The following is a 20,220-nucleotide window of genomic DNA, read 5'->3' on the forward strand; positions in this document are numbered from 1 at the left end:
AGATAGTTTACTGGCAATATCCACGCTGGCTGGTGAAAACTGTGTCCATGGCTAATTAGCTAATGCCATTGGAACCCTGAGCTAAATATAAAGATGGGATGCAAGTGAAACCCTCTTAAGTAGAAATACACAGTAAAAGGTACAGAAAGTTGTGCATGCTCGTGGATCTTTAAAACAACCATCAAAAAACAAAACCCAAAACGTGATTGTCTCATTAAAGAAAGGTGCAAAAATAAAGTCTGCAGGGAAATGAACAGACATTAGGCATTTTCACTTTTTAACTTTTTTTTTTATTATGCAGGTTTGAAATAAAAGAAGCATTGTGACACAAACAGATGCTGCTAGCAAGGAAAGAGAGGCGCAGCATCCAAAATGTAGAAAATAAAGAAATAATCTTTGCTGTGGTCATCATCATTTTTATCAAACCAAAAGGAAAACAAAACAATAAAATAAAATAAGAATAGAAATACACCATTCTAAGAAGCAAAAGTAACCTAATTATTTCCATAAATAAGAAAATCTGTCAAATTACTGAAGGGCAACTAGCTTAAAACAATATATTGTTTAACATTTAAAATATTTATCATTACTGGCTTTACAAATAAAATAACTACAATTGGCAGGGTTTTTTTTTTGTGTGGTTTTTCTTTTTTACACAACTTAAATTTTTTTTTATAGTTCTGTAACAACTAAAACTGAAAAGATGCTACAGTAAAGAGATAAAAACAGATGTCTTTGTCAGCAAAATGCATTTCTGTTAATCACACCAAGTTAAAAAGATGAGTTCAATACAACCAAACACCGACTAGAAATCACTGTAATGTGTATGTGATGGCTCCGTTCACATATTTCATTACTTCATTTCTGCATGTCGAGAGGGGGGGGGGGGGGGGGGGACAAAAATCGACATTATGGTCAGACGAAAATAAGAAGAGGGAAGAAGGGTGGGAGGAGGGCATTTTTGAGGCAATATCTTTTTTTTTCCCACCTGCAACATTATATCTCATTTTATCTCCCAGCATTTCTTTCTTTCTATGGCCCTTCCTCTCTATCTCTCACCTGGCTCTTTCCATTTAATGATCTGCAGGACACATATTGTGTATTCAGTTTTAGATTGAACTTTATTGGAAAAAACACACCAGTGAGCACAGATTTAATGCAAGAATGAGAGTGTGAAATACTCCTCTGAAATCCAGCTGCACAAGGCTGTTAAAATTCACGAGAAAGACCCGACACTCGAATACTGAGACACTGCTGCACACGAGTGTGTGTCCGTGCACATACACACATACACACTCAGCTGCACACGTTATGAATGGGGTACATTCTAACGTCCAGACATACACACACACGCGCACACACACACACACACACACAAAATGACTTACATGTAATATTAAAGAAGAAACAAATCTATCTGGACTTCCAATTCCCAATTTGATCCCATAAAAGTGATATTTACAATCACACTGTGACAGCTCAGTAGACCTAAACAGGTCTTTAATATTAAAAAAGGATTCTTTTTTGTTTTGTTTCTCTTCCCCACCCAACCTTTTTTGTATTAATTTGCAGGCCCTTAAGCAAAGCTACCATAACATCAAGGCCCGTCCTGAACCTACTACAAGTTAATATTTCTCGACGGTACGGGGCCCAACGCTTATTGGCAAACAAAAAAATAAAACAAAACAGAACAAAAAAAAAAAAAAAAAGTAAAAAAAAAAAACAATTTTGCAAGCCAGAAATAAATAAAACAGCAACAACAACAACACCAACAAAAAGGAAAAAAATGAACACAAAAAGAAATTGAAATGATTAAAGTAGAGGAAGAGTAATTATTTTTTCTCTTCTCATTCTAATTAAAGCTGGATGGGGTCCCTGAGGGGACTTTGATGGTGACGTAGGAGAGGAGTGCTCGACGGCCCCGCCTGCAACGGAGAGGGCACAGATACACAACTCAAAGAGGGGAGGATGGAGGATGGGGGGGGGGAGTTGGGTGGAGGGGGGTTGGTCGGGGCTTTATAAGTGCTTGGCAAATTTAAACAGCAAGAGGACTGCTAATACATTAAATGGTACAGACAGTAGTCATCTAGTCAAAAAACTCTCACAAATTCTTCTAGAAACTGAGAGAAATGATAGTTACATTGACAAAAAATGGTGGTGATGGTGTTTGGGAGACAGAATGCAGAATCGTGTTTGTGTGTGTGTGTGTGTGTGTGTGTGTAGTTGTATGTTGAGTATGCATCGTATGGATGGTGTGCATCAGAAAGAGGGATGGGGAAGGAAAAGGTTGAGAGGGATGGGGGAGGGTTGGGAGGTGTAAGGGGGTGAGAGTAGACTCCTCGGTGTCGTATTTGTCGACACAGTATGATCTTCAGTTTCAGGTGAGGTAGAGTGGCTTGTCCCTGCCTATCATGCTGCCACTGGAGAACGGAAAGAAACAGGTCCAGGTTAGATTACAATGCATCGGTACGAAAGAACAGATAAAGCGTGAATGGGGAACACCTTTCATTCCAAATAGCAACGATCTAAAGTGAGCCGTCCACTTTCTTTAGCTTCCACCTGACCCCAAACAAAGACTGCTGATAAATGAAACATTTCATAGTGCTTAAGCAGCAGAGCACTGTCAACTTAAGGGTATCTTTCAGTTTTGCAATAAACAGCACAGCCTGCCAACCCATTTAGAACAATAACCCTGAAAACTTGTGCTAGGAACATCTGTTTTTTACTGCTATCTGACAAACACATGACAAGCTCTATTATCTCACCATTACCTCTCCAGCTGTCGACCCTGTCTCACTGGAACAGAGCTGACATTTTCCAACACTTACATTGTGAAAGCAGTGTGAGAGACATCTGATGTGACAATGTATGCTTATTTCAAAAGGAGTTCTAGTCTGAGGTTCAGATATGACCTGTATCATTCTGACAAATTCAACTGGGAAAGCTGTAGAAAAATTAAAAAGCTAACATTGGACTCCCACAGCCTTATATATGTGTATATATATATATATATAACATTTTGCTCAGACTAAATCAAACTTGGTTGCACTTCAGTTGGTTTGTCTCTTTTCCAAGTAGCTTTCAAGCTGATGTGATTTGATGAGTTGCAGTAACAGATTATTGTGGAAAACAGACTGTGGGAAGCAAATAAAACTGTCTCCTCTTTTCCCACTGACCTGCAGTGGTTGCCACACTCCCGATTGCAGTATTCACTGTCCCAGTCATGGCTCTGAGCCACTCCGGGGCCTGGACCAGGTCCAGGAGCTCCTGGAGACTGGGAACCCCCAATGCTCTTCTGATACTCTGACTGGAGGTGAGGGAAACCCTGGAGAAAGACAGAAAATGAGGCGAATGTCCTCAAGCTCAAACTGCTCTGCGGAAACAGGTGTGTCTCGGTTTGTTACTATACCTGCTGCCCAGGAGGTGGGGAGTGAAGAGAAGCCTGCAGCCCCATCTGGTGAGGGATGATTGGCTGGGACTGGACCTGCTGCATGCGGATAGGCTGGTTGAGGAGCGAGCTCTGGTGCAGGGAGAGCTGCTGGTGGGGGTGAAGGGGAGGGCTGATCTGGAAGGAGGAAGGGGGAGAGGCACTAATGCTGGGCAGCATCTGCGATTGGCTGAGCGTCTGCGACAGGGTGTGGCGGGGGGCGTGTCCTGCGTAGCTCTGCAGGTCGGTGAGAGGGAAGGCCCCCGGCCCAAGGTAGGGGGACGACGGCTGGGGGGGAGGTGGCACGCTGTACAGGGGCGGGTTGGCTGGCATCATATGTGGAGAAGCCTGGCTTGTTTGGGCACTTTTTGTCTCCACGGGGTCATTGTATGTCTAGACAAGAAAGGTGAGGAGAAAATGGTTACCATCGGTTACCGTCGGCCTCCATTCCACAACCTACATGCCGAACAGTGTGCACTAGATAATATTCATTACCTAAACTCATGTTTTCCTGTCGTGGCGAATCCTGCCCATAGTCACTGCTCTATTCCTCTTCTTTATTTATCCCACACAAAGTCCAGTAAATGGTGTGAGACTAAACACCCACATACTTATTGGAAAGGTCTATCTGTCACTTTTTTTTTTTTTTTTTTTTTATCAGGTAGTAGAAACATGAGATAGATCCAGTGTTTCTCATTAGCTGTCATACTGGCTGTGGTGATGTGTGGCGGTCTGTTTAGTAATGGCTCACATCCATCCCTCTGTACCTCTGCAAATAATCAATGGCTAGCCGGACAAATATACAGGGTCAAGTTGAAAATGCAATACTATAGAAATGGGTGAGGGAGAGGGGAGAGCGTGAGATGAAAGGGATGATTTGTTGCACCTTATTTCATTTTAACGTATTGCAATAAAAGAGCTTTGTTGGAACTCTCCGAATAGTGAACTGTATATGCTAAAAGAAAAAGTTTATGAGGACTGGAACATTTTATCACAAAGTGAGACTTTTTTTTTTTTCTGATTCAGATGAGTGCAAGAGCAGTGCCATGACTTACATTAGGTAGCAATCAAACTTTTTTTTTTCTTTCTCCCAAACAAACTGACATACATCACAAAACAAAAAGGCAACAGGTGCACGCGGGAAATGTGAATCCTTCAAATGAGGCTCCAATTACCTTTAATTCCACCCACCCCAATTCAGTTTGAAAAGACTCCTTCATTGGTAATTAAAAAAAAAAAAAAAGGAGAGTTGTGTTGAATCGTGACATTCAGCTGTGCGTTCGGATAGGCTGGTGCTGAATGAGTGTGAGGAGGGGGAGAAGGGGGCTGCAGGTTTATTTTTGTCTGTCAGTTTTTTGACTGGCAATTTACCAACATATAGTATCAATCAAATCTCTGTATAGGGGCTCTGACATGAATGCCTAATTGCACCAAAGACAAGAGATGAGAATAGTCCTTTTAGATGAAAGTATGCCACAGCGAAGAGGCTGATGAATTAACTATTCATGCTTTAATCAAGGTGCTTGTTTTCGGCCCGTGAGCATGAGAGGAAGTGTGGCGCTCTGCAGAGGGGAGGAAGGAGGATGGGGAAAGAGAGAGGGAGGGAGGGAAGCAGGGGGAAGAGGAGGAGCTTAGTATATGCTAATGCAATTTAGAGTTGTGTTTTGAAAACAATGCGAAGTGAAACGCTGCGCAGCAATCGAGCAGAAAACACCCCTGCACTGTAATCATGTTGGTCCAGGCCTCACAGATGTGTGTGTGTGTGAGTGGGTAGAGGCCTTTTTACAATGTGGACGTGGTTTTCACACAAACAGTTGGAAATGTATTAATGTTCGGGGCAAAACTGGAGTAACCTGCTGCAAAGAGAGAGCAGTAGGTGTGAGTAAACCTCAGCCAACACATTAGCAGCCCATCGGGGAGAACAGCAAATGATAGGTAATGTCCACTTCTCCTCTTACATGTGCACACACACTCACACAGACACACACAGACATGTATTGCTACTTTTTATTTCTCCCCAGGTTGCAAATCGGGTTGTGTTTGAGGCCTAATTTTCGCTGTTCTCCTCTCAGCACACACAAAGACACACACACACACACACACACTAACCATTTAATGTAGCAAGTGGACCCTTTCCATGGAATAAAAGTGAGAGGAATTCTCTGTCTAATTTATCATCCCTTATATCGCTGCTGACCCATGTATATCAAAGACGTGACCCCCGTGGTTACCTTGGAAACCAGGCTGGCTCTGTAGGCGGCCAGGGCTTTCAGGTACTCCTTCTTAGCAGCCTCTGTTTTCCTCTTGTAGCTCTGCAGGAGCAAACACAACAACAACAACGATAGATTACAAGGTGATGCCAAAGGCTAAAATGACCCTGCGATCCACACTGACTGATGTGGATGGGGCTCAGGGAGCCGTGGTGTGATCATTGTGCCCTGGCAGTTCGCTTTGCCATGAAAAACATATCAGATGCATTCACTGCACAGTTATCAAGTCAAGGAGCTTTGACCATCTATGTGAGGTTGCTGCATTTGAGTCATATATTTCCTGAAAACAGCAAGAATGAGATAGCAGCACAGCTTATGCACAATAACACTGAAAATGGAGTTTGAAATATTATGGATCTAAATGAGAAGCGAGAGTCTGTTTGTCATTTTGTGTAGTCCTTTTCAGTCTTCTCCTCTGTCAAGGCTGTTGCTCATCTCTTAATCAGAGCTGATGTCCCAGCAAATCATTCAGACGATGAAGGGGGAAAAAAAGAAGGAAAGAAAGACGAAGAATTCAAAACAGCATTAGCAAAGAGGCAAGCCTTCTGAATGAACCTCAAATGATGCGTGTAGACGGAGAATTTGAGTTAATGTCATCGCATGTCACTCACTGTTTATAGCTGCCATTGCCTTTCTGATGGGACAACAAGCAAAAAAGCAAAAAAGCAAAAAAGTCCTATCTTAAATCGATGAGGGAAGACTCAGATCTCCGCTACTCTCCGGAGCATTTTAATATGAAGCAAAGTTTGTGTGTGTGTGTGTGTGTGTGTGTGTGTGTGTGTGCGCGCATACGAATGCAGTAGATAATTACTGATCCTTAGTGAGAGACTGTCTGTGGTACTATGGATGGGGTCATTTCTTTCAAAGAGGTGGGGTAGAATAACCATTAAGCATTCATGTGTTGCTGAATGCACAGAGGCAGGCAGCCACTAACACATGCAGTCAGTAAACAGACATACACACAGAACCGCAAACAAACCAGGAACAAGACGGATACAATCTCCTGCTCAAACAGCTTATGTTTATCCCCTCTCTCATCCCCATGTACATTATTATTATTATATTATTTCTATTATTATTATTAGCGCTTCCTTTCCATGATATCCTTTCTGAAAATTTCCAAAGAAGACAGGTTTTGAAAAATGAAGGGAGATTCTATCTACTAAGAAATTAATTAGCAGTTGGTTCCTGTATAAAAACATACACAAAAAAGTGACAACCTTAGCCCTCGCCCCTTAAATATTGATAGCCTCTTTAATGAACCCCAAACTACTCCCAGCAGCTTTAATTTCAAATTAATTTAACACAGCTAATGATTCGCACAACGATGGATACTTTTAAATAAATTACCATGCCTAAGGATGTCTAATTATTCGAAAGTGAGTGGATTCATTAGCAATTGAAGCCGTCAGAGGCTGCAGGTCAGTATGAATTTAAAATAACAAAGCTGCAAGGAGAAAGCATATGCCTCCATCGTAATCCTGACACAGAGGTGTCCCGCCTGAATTAGCCCCTAATTGTACCTTAATGAAATGTTCTTGTTTGATAACCAGTTAATTACAGGAGACAATAACTCCGCACCCTGCTGACACTGAAGGGAATGATTACCCCCACGACCGAAAGACCGAGCAACCAGTGGGAGGGGGAGGGGGAGGGGGAGGAGGAGGAGGAGGAGGAGGAGGAGGAGGAGGAGGGAGAGGAGGAGGGGGGGGGGGGGGGGGTTTGTATGAGGAAAATGGGACAGTTACAAATTAAAAAGAAGGGAGGGGAAAACAACCACAAAAAACAAATCAATGCCGTTGAGCAGCTACTAAAACTTTGTCATGATGAACCGTTTGAACAAAACGACTCTCTCTAGCTCCAACATTTCACCAAAACACAACTCCAACACAGCAGACTCAATTAGATAGAGCTAAGGTCTCTCCTCCCTCCTCCCACAACTGTACTATCTGTGTTCCTCCCTGTTCCAGTAGAAACAGAAAATTGATCTTAATCTTAAATAACAAAAACAAGAAAAATGTTCTTTTGTGTTTCTGGGGCAGCTTTAACATGTAGTCACCTTGAGGAATAACACAGCCCAAATAATGGATTGATCTCGCACTGTAAAGCAAAGACCTTTGGGAATTTCCCCAAAAAAAAAAAAAACAAAAACATGAAAAAACCTGTATGACATGCAAGCTATGAAAACATCTTAATAAAAAAGAAAATATGAACATAAACCTGAAGGAAAAAACTTTGAAACTCAAGGACGGCACTGGAGAATACAAAACAATACAGGCGAAGGAGGGGGTTGCGTGACAAAAGGGATGACAAAAAGGAACACAAATCACTGCAATAAAACTTGTGATCATTATTTAAATAAAAATAGAGCAATAACACATATTGCCTTTGCTGCACTTTTGTGACTTCGGCTGCACGGTGTATTTGAGGAGCGCTACAGGTAATTGGAAACAGGGGCCGTGTTCTAGTTAAAACAAAGATGTGTGTAGGGGAAGGGCTGTGTTTACATTATGGTGCTCCTGCATGGCTCCACAGTGTCTGACTGTGACATTATGGAACAGAACTCATTGGACCGAGAGAGATGACCTGACAGACAGACAGAAATAACTGGAAAAAAAAAGAAAAGGAAAAGGAAAAGTGTTAAAAGCATATATACCAAATGATCATGAGCAGGGAGAGGAACTGTTTAAGGTTTTTAGTACGTCTTCTAAATTCATTTGAGCCAAAGCTTTCCGGTATGCTGCTACCGTATGCTTCAACATGTTGTTCTATTAAACCAGGGACAGAATATTCGTTGTTTAATGTGTATTAATGTGCAATTGCTAAATTTGTCATGCTCTGCAAATACACGGTTATTACGTTGATCCATTTCTTGTGCTGGAATCAGTGACAGTGTTAGTCACTGAGAATAATTAGAAGAGCATTTGTGGTGTTATTGCCCAGGCAGGGTACTACATTTGAGTCCATAATGACATCATTACCTCCAGTTAATTGTGAGTCTTGCGAGATGACACGTTTGATTAAATACATAAATGCACAAAGAAATCAAAAAATTAGCTGCAGAATTGCACAACGAATGGATGGATTTTTAATGGAACTGCCCTTTTGTTAGTTTTGTCTCTGCTTGCGTGTAAAAACAGAGGACAGGTACATTTAGGGGGAAAAAGAGAAGGACACGAAGAAAGAGGAAAAGAAAGCATTGCATCTACAGTGCAAAATGTAAGGTGTAAAAGAAGCCCGGACACAAAGGGTTAAGAAGCACAAACAATAACATTTCAGGAGCAGATGTCCTTGAGGCGAAACCAAGGACAAGGCAATTGCTAATCTTGTATTCCCAGCATGATCAAATCACCAGGCAACAGATATAAATAAAAGGACAGGAAATGAGGAATTCACATTCAAGGGTGTCAGCGCAGAAATGAAGATTCATGGTGAAGAGCCCGGGTGAAGGCGGCAAAAAATTAACTGCAAATAAAAGGGACAGACGGCCTCCAAAGTCCGGCGTATAAAGTAGGTTTGGTGGAGGAAAAACACACGCATGCTAGATAGGGTCTAGTCGACGGTGGCTGTGGCTGAGGAGAATGGGCTGCACTTTGTCATCGAGACAGGTGCTTTTATTTGACACCCAATAGGCTGCGCCCTGACTGGATATTCTAAAAATATGAGTCTGCGCATGATCATCAAACTGTCTCGTTTTCCATTCATTTCACACCATCATTTGTTACTGCAAACACATAGAAACCTCTTTGACTTTGTCTGTTGGTCTGGAATGCTAAAATGAAATGGAAAATGTGCTGGACGGGAAAAAACACTTTCACAAATGTTGCTGCGGTTCTTTATGCACAGGTGAGGATTTAACAAAATTGAATTGACTCTTGGAAATATGCTGTCAAATACATCTGGAAGTGATGAAACCCAATTTTTCAGTGTTTTTTTTTTTTTTTTTGTGTTCACAAAGGATAGTGACAGGACTCCATTGCACACTTCATGCCAAGTTGTTGTACTGAGAGCTGAAACAACAGGGTGATCACTTGAGCAGTCGGTCTTCGATAATTGAATCACTATTTTAGTAACTCTCTTAAACAAAATTACATTTTACTGATTTCAGCATTTAAAATGTCACAAATGAGCCACTCTACATTTATTAAGTCTCATTACTCTGATCCTTGATTGTTTTTGGGGCAAAAGGAGAAATTAAAGACTGTTTTGGTCTTTGGGAAAGTCTAATGGGCTATTTTGACTTTCTGTCATTTTATAGACCAAATGATTATTATGTTTGGATTGAGAGTGAAATCACAACTTGATTTCAAAGCCTTTTTTTTCTGTCTGTAATAGAGTTGGCACATCTGACATTTTCAATTAGTGGAGCTTGGAGGGCAAAGTAAATCTACCTGTTTCTGCTCCTCTCCCAGTCCGTCCCACATGGAGGCGACGATCTTGGAAACGTCACCAAAGGTGGCATTCGGGTTCTGTCCCTTGATGGCTGCCTGGGTGTCTCTGAAGAACAAGGCGTAGGCTGACACAGGCTTTGTAGGCTCGTTGGGATCCTTCTTCTTCTTCTTTTTCTGGGGTTTGGGTTTGGGCTTCATCACGTCCGAAGACGGCCGCTTCTCGCCTGTGATCTGTAGACACACAAGAAGCAAGACAGCTTTTTGACACCGCATAAGCAAGGTCAATACAAGTGCCTTTGCAGGGGAAAATAGCGTGTCTGATGAATCCTTGTAACATTGGGTCCAGGTGATGCATGTAAACTTCATTAAATCCAATAATCCAATTGCTCTGTCCAACACCTATACAAGTCAGTGTTTGAATTGCAGCGATGTTTCACTGACAGCCACACTTGCTGACAGACACACACAAGCCCCTGGTTGACAACAGTTTTTTTTTTTTTTTTTCTGCCTTTGTCAAAAAATAACATCTGTTAGTTGAATTTATCAAACCTTTTCAAATCTTTATTTTTTGAGTTGTTCAGCAAGTCATAAATTCTGACTCTTCATGCTAGGGGTGAAAGGAATTTTAAATCGCCTGCTGTATCTGCTCTGGCTTTGATGTGGTCTCTGAATGAATTGGAGAGAGCAAATGGAATTACTTACTGATAGGAGAGATGGTAATCATTTTTATTCACGCAGTGTGAGAAGCACAGCAGAGACGTATGGGATGGGAAATATATTTTTTAAACTACAGGATCCCCCTTCTTGTTATACTATATCACTGCAACCAAGCATTTAAATACATAGATGAATGTGTGAACACTGTGGACGGGGCAGATTAAATTATACACTCACTCACGTTTCCCTAAAGGAACCAAGCAAAGCCATGGAGACACTGGTTGGTGTGCGATTTATGAAAGCAGTTTTGCAGATTTACATAGTTCAAATGAATCTAAACGACTATCCTTTGCTTCCCATTTAAATGAATGAGCAATTTGAGCGGAGTGGTAGGTTTCCAACAGGGTTGTAACAAAATTAGATAGGATTGCCAAAAACCTTGTATCTGTGTTGATGATCAGCCCAAAATCAAATATCCTTTGCCTCTGTAAATAAAAGATCTCTCTTCAATTTGGAGCAAAAAATTTTGATTTTCAACAACCACTCATTTCGACAAATTGTGTAAAAAGATGCCATTTCATGCTGGGTATTGTGAGCAATTTGCAAATTTGTGTGATTGGGGGAAAAAATGTCAGAGGGTGAAATTATTTTTGCACTGGAAGATGATTGTGTCTGATAAACTAACTCCTTCTGAAATGAAAAAGGGATTCAAACATTTTTCATTTCATTCATGAACTAAATGTCTCAAAGAAACTTTCTCTTCACATTTTAGCCCGCAGTGCACCAAACTATTATATACACAAAAGAAAGGGGAAAAAAAAAAAAAATCATAGTTATAACTTCAAGTCGCATTTGAGTCTTCCAGGCAACCAAATAACAGAAGTGCAACCATAGCTACTCCTGTATTCCTGCAGCTAGCGTGCAAAAAAAAAAAAAAAAAAAAAACCTCTCAGAGAAGCACAAATAAGCCAGCGCCTGCTACTCCACAGCTATCAGCCAGAGAAGCCACATCAGTACCTTCAAGTGAGGATCAGTCTCCTCTTCCTGATTGGAGCTTGAGGGGGAGGGTGTGGCCGATTTACTTCCAGGAGGTGAGGGGGAGCCATGAGGCAGTGCGCTCCGGCTGACCTGAGAGTTTAGCTGGGACAGTGCGCTCATGGGGTTGGGCAGTATCGGAGGTGAGCTGTTTATCATGGGGTGGTTACGGGCGGGGTCATAATGAGCGCCATCTGGGTGCTGGTGATGGTGTTGCTGTTGGTGGTGGTGGTGCAAAGCCATCTCCTGCATCTGGGGTGAGAGAAGAACACCAGCTTTACTATCTTCTCCTCTACTCAGTGATTTATAAAAAATAAAAAAAAAAGTGCCAATCAGCCAAATATGCAGATACTTAAAAGTGGAGATGACATGACCAAAATTTGAGAAAATATGAATGCATCTTGGAGTATAGCTAAAAAAAAAAAAAAAAAAAAAAATGAGGAAAAGAAAAAATGTCTATGTAAGGGAGGGAAATTAGATGGACCAAAAAAAAAAACCCTCCCTCTTACAGTTTAAGCTTTTGGCTGGTGGTTTGAAAGCTTCTCTTTCCTCTCTTCTGTCTTTTTGGGAGAGTAACATGTATTATAAAGCCAGTGTGTGGTGGAGTTTCTGTTGCTTGTTTGGTACCTGACTTCGGCACTGACCGTATGGAGCATTGCTATGGAAATCCCACTGAATGGCTTTATTAGTAAGCTAAACCAACCGAATATCTCACAAAAATAAGCAGATATTACCTCTCAGCTAAAGCCAATAGAGATAAACTCAACTGCAACTTCACTTCAGACACTAAACGAGACGCCTACAGTATTGGCTCCCTGAGGGCTAATACCATCCAGGAAAACATGAACGTAGCACCTGTGACATCCCTCTTAGTTTACTCAAGTCTCATTTCGGTACCTGGAGGCATTTGGTGCCTGTTGCCTCCTACAATCTCTGTCACAAGAAACGAAAAAGCTACGTTCTCCGTGAGGTAGAGCAGCAGTCACCATGACTCACTGTGATAAGGTTCCTGCCAATCAAGCAAATGTGACCCAAACACACCACTCTTCAAACAATAACTTTTAGAAGAATGGAATTATATTTTGAAATCACTGTCACAGTACAAACAAGTAGATGTTGAATAATCTATTGAGGGCTTCAAGTAGTGATCCACAGTTTTATAATTATGATGGATCACATGACTACTTGAATAAACCCAGTGACACATCCACTTTACAGGGAGAAGCTCATTGTTCACTCTCATAACTCTAAAGCTACAGTAGCAACAAAAACTAACAAAGAAGACAGCTATAATGACAATGATTACAATGCGTTATACACAACTCTAATCAAAGCATCTTGTATGTATGTATGTTTGTATGTATGTTTGCTACATATATATATATATATATATATATATATATATATAAGCGTTGTGTTTTTATGTCGATAAGAAAACTATAATGCATCAAGATGTTTTCCATTCGATTCAGGTTTTCCACAGCTATGAGGCTTTAGCACAACTTTGCCTCAGGCAGCTTTGCATTAACGCTCTCACCCAGGTGGCACAGGCCCGTCACTGCCATTAATTTTAAAGTATTTCATTTTGAAAGTGAATTTTCTATTTAAGTTAAAGGCACAATCCATAATTTCTATTGACATCTTGGTCAGTCACTAAGCTGTGTATCAGCTGCAGCTCCTCTGCGGTCTCTCAGACACAGTGATCTGATCAGTGTCTTCAGTTCCTGCTTTGAAAAGTGTAAAAAAAATAAAAAATAAAAAAATAATAATAGCAGCTAGTCGTTCAGTCAATGGCATTGATCAACGCCAATATTAACCCCCTGCAGATATACTACTCCAAACATGTGCCATGACGGGGAAAAGTATTCGTAGGTGCCACACTGAAGAGTGACCCTCACACAGAGAGCACCCTTCAGAAAGATTACAGAATTAGACTTTCAAAAAGTTCTGCTCATAGCAGTCTTTAAAAGATTTTCAATAATAACTGCATCAAAAGCTTTTCTTCAAAATTCATCAGGATACAACATGAACATGGACCAAAGGATGCTTTTAATGCTGGCATAAATGGGAATGTTTGGCAATTTACAGATCAGAAAGTGATGAACTAGCATTTGTTAGCTGTTTTAAACATTTATGAGTTAAATAATACATTACACATTAGTGCAGTGCACAAAAAAAAAGAAAAAAGATCAAATTGAAAGGGCTCGAGCATATGAGGTCTTGATAAACACAAGTTAGAGATTCAGAGATGAAGACTCAGCTCTCTAATCATAATTGGTCCCAATAGATTGCCAGAATAAAAATGCACAACAAAGTAATGTTGTACGAGGCCCTGGCCTGCTTTGAAAACTCATAATATTCACACGACATTAGATTCTGTGTTTGCCTCAGCAGCTGCTCACAAAAGGCGGCCATGAACAAAGACATTCCTTTTGCATTTCAAATAACCAAGCTCTAACCTCCCCCATCCACCGCAATCTCTTACTTCCAATCATAATTCAAAACACCATCACTATACTTCTTAAAACACGAGGAAATAGCTCCAGCAAAATAAGCAAGACAGAAAAACCGAGCAGGGGGTGGGGGTGGGGGGTGGTGGGGGGATAAAAATCCATTAATTTTCCATTTTCCATGGACTTGCTCTTTAAGGGTTCTCTCCCCACAAACCAAGAAGCATTGAAAAACCAATTAATCAAACATGAATGGCCTATCATAGATATAGCAGACGCATTTCCATGGCAACAGCCTCCAGGCAAAATCGTCACCTTTTAATCTGAGCCACACCATTTTTAACGTAAACAACATGCAGAGAAGCGCGAAGGCACCATGGCATTGTGGGTACTAGGTGTTAGCCTTGTAACGGTATGGCCATCATTTCGATTCCTGTTTCAAGTAATGCTGCCACATGTGTAATACTCATTATTGTCGTTCTTTGGAAGAACATCATGATGGTGAAACAAAGTACAGCAGTAGACACTTTCCTATTCATTTTAATGGGAAGGTGTGTCTAAACGTTTGACTGATACTGCATGTGAAACAGCAAAAAAAAAAAAAAAATCCTAACATTGATTTGTTTTGAATTAGGCAAACATTTTTTTTAGTGTGCTATTATTTATAATGTCTGTTGCATTTCATTTCATAAATTACATTTTTGTTAGTACTCAGCAGTTTGTCCTGACTAACAAAGCAGTTAGTCATCAGAAAATACAGACACATTAAATCCATTGTGTTCTGGTAGAAGTCGAAAGCCAGCACTGTCAGTTGTGTTATATAACCACTATAAAAAGTGTTTCACCTTATTACAGTTCCTAAAAGCAGCATAAAACTTGGAGGATTAGTGCTCATTACTCAAAACAGTCCGACTGTGATAATCTACCTCTAATTCCGTTTTAAAAAAAGAAAACGTCTCCAAGTGCTTCCACCTGAGAAAGAAGTTATCACATCGTGCCATCAAGCCTGAGCTAAATAAAGCGAGCAGCAGACGGCTGTACAAATATTATGAAAGTATCTGACAAAGGTTGCTGGTTGCCATAGGTACAGTATGCTAATTTCTAATGGTATCATCCAAATTGCTGGCCGGAAGGGGGAGGAGGGGGTAACTGGATTTAGTTGGTCACTGCTCACTGCCTGTCTAATGTACACTAACGTTTCATGGACTGCATTTTTGCAGTGTTTTCCAGTGCAGCTACGAATTTGAACAATTTGGAGGCCCAAATCTATATATTTTGATTAATTCTGAATTTTTCTTGGGTATTGTCGATGTTTAACCTCCAAGCACTTTAGCTGTTTGTTCATAAAGCTTGTAAACATAAGAGGAAAGGAATAGGAAATGAAAGAAGATTCAAGAGAGGCAGAGACAGAGGAAAGAGGGAGAAGTTCAGAAACTGCAAAAAGAACGAGAAGAAAACAAACAAACAAACCAAAAAAAAAAAAAGCCCCATGACCCAAAATGTCTAAAATTCATCTCCAAAGTTTTCAAGGGGACAGTTAGATATTACTTTTTCGTGATGAGCAGCCAGGCAGACCTAAACTGTGATGTAAAGCCAGGAAACTCAGTGTGAACGTGTTCTCCTGCCATCGTTACGCCTGTCATGTTTGTATTCACATCTTGTACATCATAGTCAAATGGGAGTCAAATAACAAAGGCTTTCCAATTATGTGTAGCACATTGTGTGCGAGATGGAATATCAGAAAGCCATTGTTCCCCTGCTCCTGCTGACCTTACCTTTGAAATGGTTTCACGGCCGCTCCAATTGCCTGCACCATTTGATTTAGCTAAGGGGATTTGACCCACCAGCACAGAGATGAGAGAAGTGGAGAAGAGAGCTCTGTGCAGCCTCAAGGAGAAAAAAGAGAGGAGAGCAGCTAACCTTGCTTCATCCTTATGACGATTTTAGTCGTACGGCATCTGTTTCATCAGCTAAATAAGCGGGCTGATTGCTAGGCAAGGTTTTATTGTGTTGGCATCATAATAAAGCAGCTAAAGAATCAATAAATGCTGCGGTCATGTTTTAGCTTATTAGCACCATCTCACATAAATTCTGAGACGTCTGTGGAGCTGGAGTCCGGCCACTTCTAGTTTACTTGCTCCAAAATGTTGATAGAAACTGAAATTCACTTGATAGTTATGAGAGCTTTATTCCCCCAAATTGCGGCGTGTCATCAATCACCTGCAAATCAAAATTAAATTCATTTTTCACAGCGCCAAATATATCATAGCAGAGTTACATCAAGCCACTTTACATGTAGAGAAGGTCCAGACCAATCTCTTTCTAGAAGTAGAATTGATCTGAAATTCAGAGCCTTTTTCTTTCCTCTCCTGTCCTCCTTCAACATGCTGTTATCAAGGCTTCTGCGAGTCCTGAGACTTTTCTCTCCTCACTCCCTGCTTGACTGGAACCATCTTGTTTAGAGTGATGGCTCACTCACACAGGTTCACGGCTGCTATTGTAAAATCACCCAGCGTTTAATTGAAACAAATGACTATAATAATGGAACATTATCCCTGCAGGCACCCAGCCATGACAGCTTTAATTAGAGGCGCGTTCAAGACTGATCCTTCAAAAGCACAGCCGCCGCGCAACACGGTGGTAAACATGTCTTTAGGTGGGGGAGCCAACGCTGGGCCTCACAGCCCTCAAAGCTTCTTCTCATTCACCCCGAGGGCAAAGCGCTAACAACTCTGTTCCTCAAAGAGCCTCCGAGCCTTCACCCCTCCCTCACCGCTCGTTCTCCTTCTCCCCCCTCTCTCCCTCTTATGTCCCTTCATCCATGTCTTTGGTTTATCAAGCTTATATATACCCAGGAGGGTCATTTACATGAGCTGAGAGGAATTAATAAGAGTGTGAATTCATGAGTCACACGTACTTAAGTATGAAAACTGCAACAGTTTACCTCTCAATATAAAATTTGCCCCTAGTGTTATGCGTTTTAAATCACCGTTCTTATCTTCCAATCACATCCTGTTACTTATTTTATAGTATCAAACTTATCTTGATTTTATTATAGTTTTTTTTTATTACTCTGGTGGTTATATTTTACCGCTATCTTATTGATACTTGATGATCTATGTCATGTTGTGTTTAATGCGTCATCTCTTCTTCAGTGAAGCACTTTGGCCAAACCTGGTTGTTCAAAATGTGCTATTTAAATAAAGGCTGACTGACTGATTGGTTGAAAGCGAAAGCAAAATGATGCTTCTGCCTACTTGTAACATCAGACAGATGCTAATTATGTAGAGATGGTGAGCAGGGGATGCTGGGAGAAAAAGGAAACACTGGTGTTAATGCTGAATTGGATGTATTTAAAGGGATTCAAGATGTTTTCATGAAATATTATTTCAATACTACAAGGAAATTTTGATCCAAAAATAATACGACGCCATCATCCAGGTGTATTAGCAGCCAACTGTGTTTAGCAACACGCAATTAAATTCTCATTTTGGCACTCGCTTCATATTGCCAAAACAAGACACTATCAGGTCACTTACAGTCGTTCCAATTACATGGTAGGCAAAAGGAAGAATGTAAAATACTTGCTCCTGTGCTGAACTGTGATCAAGTAATTAATCTGGCAGAAAAACAGTAATGCCTCAGAAAGCGGCAGCATAAGGAAATAATTCTGAGTTTCAACACAAACTTTTAAAGAGAAAAAAGGCAATTTACTCCAGAAACGAGAAGCTTAAGTAGCCTCACAGTTGAGATGAACTTTGTTAATACATCTCTCAAAGCCAAGCAGACTCCATGCCAAAACACCTGATATTTTCACAAAATGTGGAGACTGCTTTTTAACTGTGCCAGACGGCCTTTAAAATGAACATGCACAGAAACAGAAGTGCGTGGTAAAAAGGGCCAAATGATGTTTCAGATATCCGTTCATGTTGTATTTTCCTTTATGCAGAGATTGCTTAATATCTGTGGCTCAATACAATTATCGTTATCGTTCTTCGTTATTATCATTCTAAAATCTAAGAGTATAGCTGGAAGTGCCCGCACAAAGAAGCTGATGTTTTTTTGTGGTGATTTACTGTTGTTTTGAAAAGTACAGTACCACCCTGAACGCCTCTCAGAGTGAATCTGTGGCAGCAACAAGGCAGTGGTTGATTTGCAGATAGTAATGTCATGATGTCCCCCTTGGCACCATCCTCCATGTTCCTCATTACCGCTAATGTCAGAACCTACTTTGCTTTTATTTTCTCTCTCTCCCTCTCTCTTTCGTTCTCTCTTTCCCCTTCAATCCTCAACCCCTCTTCCACAGTTCTCTCTTGTTCTTTCTGACTGTCTCCCACCCCCAGCCCCCTCCCACTCACTCTCAGCCCAGGCATGTCTCAGTGCTCACCTCACAAAGCTCAGCGTCAGAGAATCAGAGCCTTGGCTGACATGACATGTAGGAGACGGTTGTGAGGAGCGGTGGGGACACACACTCTTGACAGAAGAAGGCAAGGCTCCTCTGCTCCCACTAATGAGACTCCTGACTGCTGTGTCAAACACAGTTTGTGTGTGTGTGTGTGTGTGTGTGTGTGTGTGGGTGTGCCTGCGCTTGCACAACAAAAAATGAATGTAGATGCAGAAAATAATGAACACAAAAACAAGAAAGTGCACACAAATGAAAAAGAAGCTGCATATGTGGCATGCAAGTGGAGGTCATGACAAGGAGATTTGCATGTGTGTCCAAAGCCTGTCAGATAAAAATTTAATGCATTTCTGTCACAAAGGCCCTCCAGCTTTGAACAATATCAAATGTTACTGAGAGCGAATTACCGAACAAATGAACCTTTTACGAATTCAGCAGATATGAGACGTAATCACAGTTTACTGTGTTGCACTGGAAGGTAGAGTTGGATAAGACAGTTTTCACTTTTTTACGATTTCCACCAAAAACAAGCAGGTTGCAAGGGAACTTTTTCTCTGTCCTGCAGCAAAAGCAAAAAGTTCACAGCAGACTAAAAAAAAAACTTATGCCAACAGAAAATTTGAGGAAAAACACCAATAAGCCACTGATTTCTTATCAAGACCCCTCATCAGTCGACACTTAGTGTCCCAAAGAGCTTTTTCATGTAATTAGAATTTATTAAAAAGGAAAACTCTAATATCACATTGAAATAATCCCTCAGTCACTTGACAAATGTTTTAATTTAGCTCAGTTGCCTCCCAAATGTCTCCATGCTGTGATTGGAGCTCGCAGCTGTAAATCGAATCAACTGGTCATGACTTGTAGAGACAAACGTACCTGTCTGCATAAGGTTTAACATGTGACAGTTCATTTCATAGAATTAAGACCAAGACCAAGAGAAGTAACTGCCCCTATGCAAACATTTCTGCAGCATTGCGGGTTCACAGGCGCATGTGGCGCTGTGTAATTCTGAGATGGAGGAAATCAGGAGTTCTCCTCGAGCTGGAAGCCGAACCAAAGTGAAGAACGGGGGCAGAAGGGATAAGAGCCTGATGGTCACGCAGACTGAGTGGGCTCAGGCTCAGAGAGACCATGACACTCATAGAGAGGTGACCCGAGCTGAGTTCGGCTTGGTGGCCCGCTCAAGGTTGTCCTGGGAGTCCAAACTTTGTCCTTTTTATTATTGTGGAGGCCGCTCTTGGGTACTTTTGATACAACAGAAATATCCAGGTAACCTTCCCCAAAGCGTTTGATAGTTTCTTTTTCTTTTTGCAAACCCCCCCCCCCCCCCCTGAAATAGCTGTCTATATATACAGATGCACTTTGTATCTCAGCTAAAATTTTCAAACCAGGATTATTTTCTCAAACTGTGAGGATCATCTGTCAAGCATTTCCTTCTTATAATGAGGATCGAGGACGCACACTGCCTTTGAATTGTGTCTCTTGGTCTTCGATGGCCACAGCTCCATGATGAACCGTACTACACGAATACACAGTGTTTTAATCACCCTGGCTCAAGCTGCTCTTGTGCACATTAGCAGACAGAGTG

The 20,220-nt window shown here is 41.1% G+C and overlaps 1 protein-coding gene across 2 annotated transcripts in view; it reads right to left on the minus strand.

The window, feature by feature from the left end:
• Positions 1–273: 273 nt before the first annotated feature.
• tox2 (TOX high mobility group box family member 2) overlaps positions 274–20,220 on the minus strand; it is an 87,253-nt gene continuing 67,306 nt past the window's right edge. Inside the window, exons 5-10 of one of the 2 annotated variants that reach the window (XM_029503262.1) lie at positions 11,763–12,032; positions 10,089–10,319; positions 5,659–5,739; positions 3,410–3,820; positions 3,177–3,325; positions 274–2,420 (exon numbers count right to left, since the gene is read on the minus strand). In XM_029503262.1, the coding sequence (XP_029359122.1) occupies positions 2,378–2,420; positions 3,177–3,325; positions 3,410–3,820; positions 5,659–5,739; positions 10,089–10,319; positions 11,763–12,032 (1,185 nt within the window). In that variant the 3' untranslated portion in view covers positions 274–2,377. The remainder of the gene's footprint in view (positions 2,421–3,176; positions 3,326–3,409; positions 3,821–5,658; positions 5,740–10,088; positions 10,320–11,762; positions 12,033–20,220) is intronic. The other variant, XM_029503263.1, reaches the window with a different exon arrangement.

Source organism: Echeneis naucrates, chromosome 5 (assembly GCF_900963305.1).
Source record: "Echeneis naucrates chromosome 5, fEcheNa1.1, whole genome shotgun sequence".
Lineage (NCBI taxonomy): Eukaryota > Metazoa > Chordata > Actinopteri > Carangiformes > Echeneidae > Echeneis > Echeneis naucrates.